The 12,353-nt window shown below is 26.5% G+C and overlaps 2 protein-coding genes across 2 annotated transcripts in view; both read right to left on the bottom strand.

The window, feature by feature from the left end:
- Positions 1-5,564: 5,564 nt before the first annotated feature.
- Positions 5,565-7,627, bottom strand: LOC101237947 (uncharacterized). Its single transcript, XM_065810485.1, has 2 exons — positions 7,419-7,627; positions 5,565-6,708 (listed from the first exon to the last, which is right to left on the bottom strand). Exon 2 carries the CDS (start codon positions 6,697-6,699, stop codon positions 5,641-5,643), a length of 1,059 nt encoding a protein of 352 aa, XP_065666557.1. The 5' UTR covers positions 6,700-6,708; positions 7,419-7,627; the 3' UTR covers positions 5,565-5,640.
- A 273-nt stretch (positions 7,628-7,900) lies between these two features.
- Positions 7,901-12,353, bottom strand: part of LOC100208929 (WD repeat-containing protein 75) — a 42,664-nt gene continuing 38,211 nt past the window's right edge. Inside the window, exons 19-21 of the mRNA XM_065810484.1 lie at positions 10,154-10,239; positions 9,896-9,942; positions 7,901-8,114 (exon numbers count right to left, since the gene is read on the bottom strand). Of these exons, the coding sequence (XP_065666556.1) occupies positions 7,978-8,114; positions 9,896-9,942; positions 10,154-10,239 (270 nt within the window). The 3' untranslated portion in view covers positions 7,901-7,977. The remainder of the gene's footprint in view (positions 8,115-9,895; positions 9,943-10,153; positions 10,240-12,353) is intronic.

The raw sequence follows: 12,353 nt of genomic DNA, 5'->3' as shown, positions 1-12,353 counted from the left end.
TAATTGCAGTATATTGTGGTATAATGCTTATGAAGTTATGAACAATGATGGAATTATACGATTCTTAGTGATGGGATCTTATGATACTCTTCGAGTTTCCTTGTTCTTGTATTTTATGTTCACCGGCATTAAAATGGTGTACATAAAATACAAGAACAAGGAAACTCGAAGAGTATCGTAAGATCCTATCACTAAGAATCGTATAATTTCATCATTGTTCATAACTTCATAAGCATCATTGTTGTAGACTGAATAAGCTGCTAATACAATAAGATATCTATTTAAACATGATTTATGCGTTAAACAGAATTTACAAACCTATGGAACAGTTTACTCGACTATTAAAATTAAAAATTAAAAATCCATCATCAAAAATCTTTTTTATATTTGGTTTTTGTTACATAGAATAACATGCCACGTTATCTATATACTCCATCGATGTAAGCTATTATAGCATCTAAGTCATAAGTTCAAAATACATGATATTTTAATTATTTTTATGTGTAACTTTTATGTATACGAGGAGGTGATACTCTTTGCAATAGGGCTTTGAAATATTTTTTTTTTATTCATGCAATCAGTATATGCAATCAATAGGTCGTGAAAGCTAAAAGGAAGCAGAAAATTTTTTTTTAGCACCTAAGATTATACTCAATAGCAAAAAATTTGTATTGGGTTGTACTAATCCAGGGTAATTCAATATCTTTAAATATTCAAAAACATTTTCTCAGTCTGTTGTGATGGTAAGATATTAGATTTCAACTAATAATTCATATATGAGACCCAACTGGTCCTTCATATATGAGACCCTTCATAGAAATCCAATCTACTGACAATATATATAATTTGTTTAGTTAATCTTTGTCGGCAGTAAATACTATGAGACCTTGTAAACTAAAAATAAAGAGGGGTTTATTGTTGTGGTCGTATTGATATATATTATCAATAATATATATGCATATATATATATATATATATATATATATATATATATATATATATATATATATATATATATATATTATTGATATAAATAAAGCATTTTTTCAAGACTTAAGCCCTTTATAATCGTATTTTTTTCAATAGGTTTGGTAAAATTGTTATATGTGGAAATATTTGAAAAAATTTGTTATCTTTTAAAATTTTAGTGTGAAACCTTGATCATTACACAAAGCTTTGATCCTCACTCGCACATTTTATGTTGTCGTATGCCTTTGCTGTGTAAAACAACATGTTGTTTCTTGTAATTTTAGTATAAATTTTTTTAACAATATTAATTGTTAACAGTTTAACAGTTAACAGTTAACATTAACAGTTTTTTAAATTTATGCATTTGTAATTATTTAGGTTTCTGATTACTTGGAAATCAAGCTAAATATATTTTTGTTACCATTTATTTTAATTCCATTATAATCTAGTTAAAAAAAATACAAAAACTAAGCTAATTAGCTAACTTTTTGACGGACCAAAAAGTTATTAGCTTTAATATATAAGCTTTACGCTCAAATATTAGCTTATTATTTTCAACACAATTTTTTATCAAGCAACTTATAAACCAAAAAAAATGTTTAAGGACAAAAATATATAACAGTATGTCATCAAATTCTATTATATTTGCATCGGTATAATCATTTAAACAAATCGCAAATAACAACGATGTGAGTAAAGAACTTTGCGAGACTTTATTAGGTGCTGTACTTATTCTAAGATAATCTATAAAATATTTTATTCAAAAAAAATCAATTTTGAAAATTTGCAATGAAAATAAATATGAGAATTATAATTTCTACTTAGCTAAAAAAATTGAAATGTACATGTCTCCTCTAAAATTACCTACACTATAACGGTATTCACAAGACAAAGGGTCAACACAATAATTTAGATGACCAACTTTGTGTTTTTATTTTAATGTTGTTTATATTGCTTTTATTGTTTTCAAGTCAACGTCACTAATGCATTTCAATTAAAACGTCACTAATGCATTTCAATTAAAACGTCACTAATGCATTTCAATTAAAACGTCACTAATGCATTTCAATTAAAATTTGGCGGAAATCAGCAATTTTATTTAAACTTTTTTTAATCAGTTTTTAAAATATTTGTTTAATAATACATTATACTCTACAGTATAATGTTACATAGAAACAATTAAAGATGCAGACTGATTTTGTGATGAAAATCTTCTTTATAATGATCCGTATCATGACTGTATGGCAAACCATAAAAAAAACTATAAATATTATAATAATGAAAGCTATTAATAGAATAGAAACATAAAAAATAGTTAGAAAAATGATATTCTTGATGCATTTTAAATCAATTTATTGCTAATTATCATTTATTTTTTGTTTATTTATTCTATAGTTATTTTTTTTTTTGTTTTTTTTTTTTTTTTAGTTTAGTAACATATTAACATTTACAATAACGGTAATCATTTTTTTAATATTTAAAAAGTAGCCTGAACAAGAAAAAGAATTTTTTAATGAAAAGTTTGTATTTTTCAGACAGTATTTTTTATCCATATTTAGAATTTGGTTTTAAAAAAATGTTTGGAATTAAACTTTTTGAATATTATTAACTTCAGTAAAATGACTTTTGTGGGGCATATCGGGACAACAAGTTATTAATATAACTGAATATATTACTACCATTTCGTGATGTTGTTTACAGCTTGATGATTTTTTAAAATCTAAAATATTATTTCTCTTATTTAGAATAACATATTTAGTAATAAATTCAAAGAAGTTCATATTATTATAATTTTGATTATTAATAGTGTTTAATGTAAACAAAGATGGTAAGAAATTATATAAGAAAGATCAATCATCCAAAATGTGATGAAATGCAGTTTTAGCTGTGAGTAAAAAAAAACTTAGAACTAGAAAAGCTGCTGATACATATGTCATGTTTAAGTTTGCTCTAAATTGGCATATTGTTGATAAGCCAGCTCATCAAAAATGTTGCCAAATAGTTTCAGGATGTTTTTTGTGTGATTTATGTTATCCATAAACTTTTTTGTTTAATTTCAAATTTAGTAGTAGTTACCAATTTAATGATATATAGGTTACAAAAGAGCGGAGAAATTTTAGAATAAAACACACACACACACAAATTTTATTTTAGCTGGTATTTCCTTATTATTGTATGGGTGAAAGAGCGTGTAGTTTCTATGGGTGTGTTACCTTTTTTGAGAGTTTAATGTCTGAAAATATTTAGACGATTAATAGATTTCATTTTTTATGATTTTTAAATCTTTACAATTGATGAATAACTGCTGCATTTTAACTTTCCCGTTTTGCCCCGCCCACTTGCAAAATGTAAAAGGAATATTTATTATTTGGAAAATATCAGGAATTATTATTATTAGAAGTTATTATTATTAGGAAATTTATAAAAAAACAGTGTTAACTATGATTAGTTTGTCCGCAATTAGCATTTATTGCTTAAGTGTCCCTATATGTCGCTACCCTAATATAAAATGCCAAAATATTTATGAATTATTTTGACAATAATTGTTTCATATTTTACTTGATTTTGATATAAAAAGGTGTTTCTCATGAGTAACTTTTTTCACTTTAAAATACAAAGTTTCTTTTAGTTACAATTATAATTAAAGCTTTGACAAAAAAACTTGACTGCTGCAAAGGCCAAGGACGCTGGATAGGGGTGGATAACGCTGGATATCTTTAGCATTTTTTCACATAATTTTTTGGTCAATAAATTTTAAAGAAAAATATTTATGTTTTCTAAAATCTCTATGAAAATACGCTTCTTTTGAGACCTAGGTTGACATACTTTTGAATAACTTTTTTCCGCAATATTAGGGACTTTACCCTAAATACTTAAGATTTGAACCTAAATATCTTTACAACTTGACCTGATGGTAAAAAAAGAGTTACTTATTTGAAATCAAAATGAGAAATGCTATACAAGAAACAAATTGTTTGCTCGGCACCAGAAAAAATTTTTTTTTTTGTTGACCTGTGTTATAAATCATAATATAGTAAATTGTAAACTCGTAAATTATATTAATAGCAATTCACACTACCTAGTGGAAACAAATGCGCGCGTTTAGCTCGGTCCTGTACACATGTTATGATATTAGACGGTAAAAGTTATTGACTTGGTTAACTCGTTATTGATATTTGTAGATTTTGTTTCTATTATTAGAAATCACACATGCTTTATGTTTACTTGTCTGCATAAAGCGCTCAAATCCGATTTGTGAGTTAATAGTGTGCGCTATTGTTCTGCTTTGGTTTATACTTTAAAGCCGCGATTATTTGTTCATCTTCATTTTCATATTTGGAATAGTAGATAAAAGAAAACCTGTTACGATGTCTTTAAGACAATAATAATTTTCTTTTGTATAAGTTCTCACGAGCCGCGTTAGTTACCAGTACTTAAAACTGTCATTAAATAGTTATCATTTAGTGATAACTAATTATTTTAAAACACTTTTCTTTTTTTTTTTTACAGTTTTTTAAAATGTTCTTTATACCCTATTACTCCTTAAATAATTGTCAATCCAGTCAGCCACATGTCACGTGTTAAATTTAAGCAGGAACAAATTTTATCGAAGAATCGTTAAGCGATTCCGTAATAAAATCAACACAAAGACAAAAATATTTTTTATATAAAAAGTCGCCTTATTTTAAACGAAATACAAAAGATTTGAACAAATTAAATTCTGCAATAAACAAACGTTTTAAACAACAAAAGCTTCTAATAATAAATGATTTTGGTTTTAAACAACAACAAAAAAGTTATTTTAGAAATTTAAGTAACTTTTTTTTATAAATTTGTTGTTTAATAAAAATTTACAATTAGGCATTCGGCTTTAGTCAACTGACTGTCAATATTTGGTACTTATTTTGAACGTTAAGTGAAATATGATATTAAAATATTTTTTTTAAGCTATTGGTATTTTCCGAGTGTAATTTATTTTATTTACGCTTAAACAATTAAAATAAAACGATGGTAAGTTTATTCAAAGTATTTGTCGAACATAAAATACTGCTAGCCTGTTAAATAATTTGTTGAATATCCTCCGAATTTTGGATGTCAAAGCGTTTTAAAATAAAGAAATTTTGTTTTCAAAACTTAAGCTTATGGGTTTAAATTAAATGTTAACTTTTTTACTTGCAGGTATAAATCGAAAGTAAGTGCTTTTTATCAACTAACGCCTCTAAAAACTTTTTAAACAAAAAAGTGTGTTTTTTGCAAAAATTTGTTAGTTTATTTTTAAAGATTAATAATATTTTCTATGTAATAAATATCAAATCCCATTATCATATTCGATGTAAAGAAGTATTTACAATAAAATAAGTGAAACTGGATTTTACGCAGAGTGACCAAGAAAAAAATGTTTTTAAAATGCAACAAAAGTTAATTCCGTTTAAAAAACCTTATTTTAAGACATGATAAAAAAATTTATATTTTTTTTGGGCCGATAAACCGAAATTCTCTAAGTAATCAGATTGCAGAATTATTTGGGGTTTGTGATTCAACCAAATTTTTTGTTTGAGCACAAAAACAGGTTCATTAATAAACATGACGTAAAATAGATTAAGAAAACTTTTGAGAGACAAAATAACTATGAAAATATTTACAAAATGCCAGTATAGTTTATCCGTTATGTTATACAATTTTATGTATATAGTCTTTAAATATGTCAGCGAATCTACTCATTGCAATCAACTTTTCACGATGTACATCTTCTAACCTTCGAACACGATCATCTTCGTGTGCTGCTCGCGCTAAAATGTATCTATTTGTTCGTTCTATGCTTTCGCGTAAACTTGCAATCTCCTCGCCACATTCACATTGACATTGCGAGCGCGGCTTTTTGGATTGAAAGTTTTCAATATGACTATTGGAGAGTAGATTATTTGTATGTCCATTTAAATATATATCGTTGAACTTACGTTTTAACGAAGGAAGGGGTGGTATATTCTCATTTTCAAAATAATGTGGCGTATTATGTGGCGTTTCGCCATTGACGTTTATAGAGTTTGAAAATGTTTTTTGCTGAGCATACGGCGAATAGTTCAATAAATTGACCAATCTATCGTAGTACTTGCATATACGTTTAAAGTTGCCGGGTCGTCCGTTGTGTTCCTGAACCTTTTGAAAATCTGCTTTGAGATTACGAAATTTTTGATTGCACTGACATCCATTAACATCGGAATCTAGACTTTCGCGTATAGCAGTTGCAATGTCTTCCCACACTCTTGTTTTTCTAACACGTGGATCTTTAAGCTGATCTTGATTTTTTTCATATAAGTCTAAGAGCAACTCAACCTCAGCTTTTGACCATACGTGTTTGTCTTCTAACGGAGTTGTAGATGGTGAAGGTTGGTCGGAATTTTGAGTACTATCATCTTTTTGACTTAATGTAGGGGCTTTATCGATATAAGGTGGAGATCCATTTCTATAACTATAATTTCGATAATCTGGCGATGGATAACCAATGGTGCTTTCTGATGTAGCCAGGGACATTAATGTCGGAATATATGCAGAAGATAAAAATGTTTCATTGTGGCGAGAAATACTTTTTGCAATATAATCTGATGAAAAGTGATGTTTAGAGTTAATTCCACTTACAGTCGAAACAACGTCAATATGCTCTTCCTTTGAAAAATTATCTTCCGTTTTTACCGAGTTACTTTCTGCAGCGCTCATGGCGGCAATTTGCATATTTTTAATCTAAAATAATAACCTGAAATAGTAACAAACATATAACATTATACAAATATACATCAATATATATATATATATATATATATATATATATATATATAAAATTTCATATGCAGTTATAAATTCCACTGTTCCAGTTAAACAATACTACGATAGACTTCATGAAATCACATTTTTCCTTCTTTTCAGATAACACGTGTTAGGTTGCGGTGGTGTCTTTGTTTCTCAAACAAACGGTTCGCTTAAGATTTTCAAATGAGCACGTTTTAATTAGAAAACAAAAAGAAAATACACCAAATCAATTGCTTCAAATTTTTCGTCTTGAAGATAAACAAAGTTTTCTTCGTGACGTCATATATTCAATTTACGCAGGATGAGGGGAAAATTTTTATATTTTATTTTACACGATGTAATACAAGATAAATTGCCATGATAAATATAGCACAATTGATTGTAGCAAGAAAAAACCAAACACTTCAATTTAACGTTTAATGATCGATTACGGTTGACATTGATTGACGACAACAAAACATGAGTTAAATTCCAGTATCCGTTTAAATCACATAGCCCGAACGGTTTAAGTTCAGTTGACTATATCGTTTACTAATGCGAGTTGAACTCGATTCCAATATCCAAGAATATTTTTTTAAACATCATAGTCATTTGAAGAAATTAATAATAATAATTTAAATTGAATATAAATTTAAAATACTTACTACTTATTTGTTTGAAACTGCAATGACGAACACAAATGACTGCAATGACGAATTCAAGCAAACTTTTTTTTTAAAGTGAAATTAAAACTTAAGCATTAAAACTCAAACTCGACCAATTACATGTACCACAAAATGTTTAATAACAATGAGGTCGAACGTTTGCAATTAAACCAAACCGAACCGCTTTGAAGAAAACAAGTGCTTCCTTTGCAAGAAAAAACCAAACAAAAGTTGACTGAGCGCCATGGCTATCAACTTAAAAAGAAACACCGCGGAAGTTTGTTTATTCAGAAAAAAATATCGGTGTCATTATTTGGAAAATGAAAGGCGACTTAATTAAGCTTGGTTATTGTTTTGAATATAGTAAGATTATATATTACCTGCAAATGTAAAAAAATGTATCATTACAGCGGATCATTTGTTCTCAGAACTATCTTTTAAAAATGGTTTTGAATTAAAAAAAAAAAATAAAAACAAACATGTTTTGAAAATATTTTTCTCTAAAATACTAATAGTGTCTATACAGTATCGTATCGTAAGTTATCGTAGCTTTTTGTACTTAAGTCTCTACCATCTCCTTCATAAATGCAAAGTCATACGAAGGTAATTTAATATGATCAATCGGAATAAGATCTTCGAGGGCCGGGGAAATTGCGACTACTTCCGAATTTATGCGATCTTGATCACAAATATCATCTAAAGATGAAGCAAAAACGATAACAGAACTGATTTGATATACTTTTAAAAAAGTAATTTTAAAAATTTGCCTTACGAAAAAATTTTTCCTTGAAAATTAAATAACTTTCAATTTCAGAAATTTGTTTACTTTTTACCCTTAAATTTTAAATAACTTTTTATAACTTTCAAAATATAATTTGGTATTTTAACAATTTTAATTTTAACAGGTTTCTCTTGAATATCAAACGAAAGAAAAACATAAGTGAGAAAATTTACTTAGATTTAATTGTTTAATTGAATTGTTATAGTAAAACAAACAAAAACGCGCGAAACTATTAAAGCGCTCGTCAAACAATGGGTTTAATTATTACATAGGCTTTCCAAATAATATGATCGGGACGAAGAAAAAATTATCAAAGATATTGCTAGAATTATTATACAATAGTTAAGCCTGTTTGAGCACTTGAAGCATGTATTAAGCCTATAGATCAAAATAAAATTGTCACACACCCGAAGCCGGATCATATTTTATGAATGAAAACCGGACATTGTTATAAGCGATGCGACTGGGCATTAATTATTGAGCAAGCTCCGTTTCAATATCGTTATTTTGCTTGCTATACACGTTGCGTCATTAAAGAAGCTTAAAAAAATGTTTTAATTATTTTGCGAATTAACAAATATCATTAACTATAAAATTATTACAATGAAAACCGAGGTTTGCTTTCTTGCTTCTTGAAAAACAAGTTCTTGATAAAATTATCAGACTTTCTTTTTAATTTACATGTAAAAATATATATTGAAAATAGAAATATAAGATTTATAAAGATTTAGGCGAATTTCGAAAATTAGGCGATATTACCTTAATTAAGGTTGTCAAACTTAAAAAAACTAAAACTAAAAAACTTATTCTAAATTAATCTAATAAAATTGTCGTGAGGTAACCTAAATTTATGTTTAAACAAATTTATAAGGCTTTGTTTAACATTCTTCTTAAGATATTAGGGTTTATTCGTAATCGGGTTGTTTGACACACTTGTGCACATCCGCAAACAAATTCTTTCACAATAATTTAAACTAAGAAAATGCTTTTTATGTATGTGTTTGTGCATGCATAGATTTAAGTCATATAGTTTACAGTAAGGCAGGAGGGCGCTTTTTATATATAAAAAAAACCTGGGAAAACTTTTGTTTATGCAAAAAAGAATTTTAAAAACTAATTAACAAAAACCTTAAATAGAGACTCGCTTCTTTTTAGATGTAAGTTAATCTATCTTTTAATTTATATTTTGTTAGTTTTTTTTCAGTTCATGTAAAAAAACAACAACATTTTTTTGTTTTTTTCTTAGCTTTTCATAGAATTATGTCCAAGCACCTTATATCTAACGGCCCAAAACTAATAAACTTATAATAACGTGATGTCTCTTTGAACTCACAATTAAATAAAAATCTCGCATTTTATCTAATCAAAACAAAACATAAAAAAGAGAAAGATTTAAAAAATAATCTCACATGTATCAACAACAATAACAAAAAATTAAAAAATAAAAGAAACATGTTAATGGTTTACAAAACTACCGAAAAAAAAAATACTTCAAGCTTGTCTAATAGTCTGGGCTCTAGTCACAATCCTGGTTTGGAATAACAAATTTTTTTAGTTGCTAAATACTCTGTCCTCCACACCCCCCCCCATCCCATCCTTACAAATAAAAAAAAGGCTTCGCTTGAAAACACTTTTATTAAACCGAGTAGTAGTAAAAGCTGTATTTTATCTAAAAGTTTTCAGATTACGTGCCTACCTTTATCGTCGTCGATATCATTATTTGTATCTTTTAGCTTAGCATGGCTAGAAAAAAAATTTAATTACACAACACACGCAAATTTATTTCCATTAATAAATATAATTCAACAGCTCTGAACGTTTTTTGTGGGGCTATTTGAAATTTAAAATAAAGAATACATAAACAAGCTAGCCAAATTCTAATAGATAAGTATGAATAGTCTAATAGATAAGTAGTAACTTTTTTTTTAATTACATAATTCATTAATAAAACAACCTCGATTTAGAGATGAGAAAAGACTTCAAAAAAACTTTGCACAACACATCTGTAGATGGTAAAACGTGAGATGGTGTTGATAGTATCTAAATATAAAAAAAAATTATAATTGTAATTTATAAATGTTCTAAAAACTTTATCCAAAAGAACTCAATTTTTTACTGAAAACTTAAGTTATTTAAATTAATGAACTCAGTAAATTATTTTTACTGCTTTAAAAAACGTGAAATTTATTTAAATTAATGCCCTCAAGTATTCAAATTTCGTCATTTTAAAAAAGATGATTTTTTTTGTTTTAAAAAACGTCAAACAATAAACTTGATCGGTTTTAACGTTTCCAAATAAAGAATATTAGGTATATTTAAAAAATATATATATATATATCAAATTTAAAACTGAACGATTTACTTTAGAAATATTACTATAAGTTGTACATGTCATTTACTTTTTTTTACTTATGACAAATCAATTATAAAATAATCAACTAAAATTAGAGCTACAGTTAATAACAGAATGGTAAAATTACTTAATAAAAACCCTCAGTTATGTATTCTACATGGCCTAGATTGAGCAATCATAAACGTTTATTATAATAATAGCACAGTAGATGTAAATATGATGGTAATATAATATTTAATGTTGATTCTAATTATTTAGAAATTGAAAATAAAAAAAACTACGAAGGAAACCACTACTGATGCTATGAAACTTGTTCCAGAAAACACGGAGCTTAACTCTTTAATTAGAAAATTTGTTAAAACCATAAGACTTTTCTCAAGTCATTAGGAAAGTCATTAGGAACTTTCATTAACTTTAGACTGTAAAAATAAAGGAGTTTATTAAGCTGTAAACATTTTTAAACTTAATGATACTATTCTAAAAAGATAGATTAAGCCATGGACATAGATTTTAATGAAAGCAAAGTAAAGTTACTGTAAAAAATATATATATATATTTGATAGTCAAAAAAAGAAAGAAAATTAACTGATAATATAAATCGTAAAGTAATATAAATTTGCAACCATATAAATATTTTATGTAGCCAATATTACATCAAAACTTATCTAAAAAAAGGAATGTTGTATTAAAGAAAGAAAACATGTTACATTATATAACAAGTTTTGTTTTTTCTGTTAAAGACAATTACAACATTTTAAATCATCAGTAAACCTGCAATTATTAAAAGTATTGTTGACATTGTGGAAAACATTTTGAACAATCCAAAATCATCAGTAAACCTGCAATCATCAAAACTATAGTTGACATTGTAGAAAGCATCTTGTATATTATTAAAAGTATTGTTAACATGTAGAAAGCATCTTGTACAATTTAAAATCTGACAATAGCAGTCAGAGACACTTAAATGAATCGAATTGAAATTCAATTAATGACTAATGAGTAATGACAAATAACTGTTAAATCAAATTTTTTAAAACTGTTTAATGATTTTTGTATGAATGAAAAACTCTATCTTCTTTTTACTACACATTTTATGTCAGTACTACCAGTAAAATTGCAAACTCTATATATAAGTAAATTGGCTTTAAAAAAGAACTAGCAACTTCTTCAACAGAAGTATCTTTGTCTTGGAGAGATGCAATAAATTTTTGATTTTTATTAACAACTAACAAAATTATTATAAAAAAACAAGATGGCTCATATAACCGAAATATCTAAATCTAAAAAACGTAAATATATAATACTAGAAAATTCATGGATGTCCGTGGCGCCTGTTTTTAGCAACCTTTTACACTTGTAAATGATATTTGAGAAGTGAAGCCAGTGAAAGCAGATACATCTTATATATATTATGCATACCTAATGAGTGTTTATAAGTAAAAAAGAATTTAAAAATTAAAAATTTAAATGACTAATAGCCAAATATTAAAAATAAAAAAAAATTTCTTTGCAAACTATATTAGGAGCATAACGATAATGCCTTTCTTTAAAAGCAAGACATGTTACACGCATTTATGTTATTTATTAATTGAATTACTTAACTATTTATTAACCACCGTTTCTTTTATTATATTAATATTTATTATTATTAATATATTAGCAAAAATTAGTTAATTAATAAAAAATATTTAATATAAAAATATAATGCATAAAAAAAAAACAACAAAAAAAAAAAAAACAACGAAAAAGAACTCTAAAGAATTTAATTAACCACTGCACCGCACAATATTGTTAATAAAAT

This window comes from Hydra vulgaris, chromosome 11 (genome assembly GCF_038396675.1).
Source record: "Hydra vulgaris chromosome 11, alternate assembly HydraT2T_AEP".
NCBI classification, from domain to species: Eukaryota; Metazoa; Cnidaria; class Hydrozoa; order Anthoathecata; family Hydridae; genus Hydra; species Hydra vulgaris.
The sequence above is the reverse complement of the archived record's forward strand: the minus strand, read 5'-3'. Positions and strand labels throughout refer to the sequence as shown.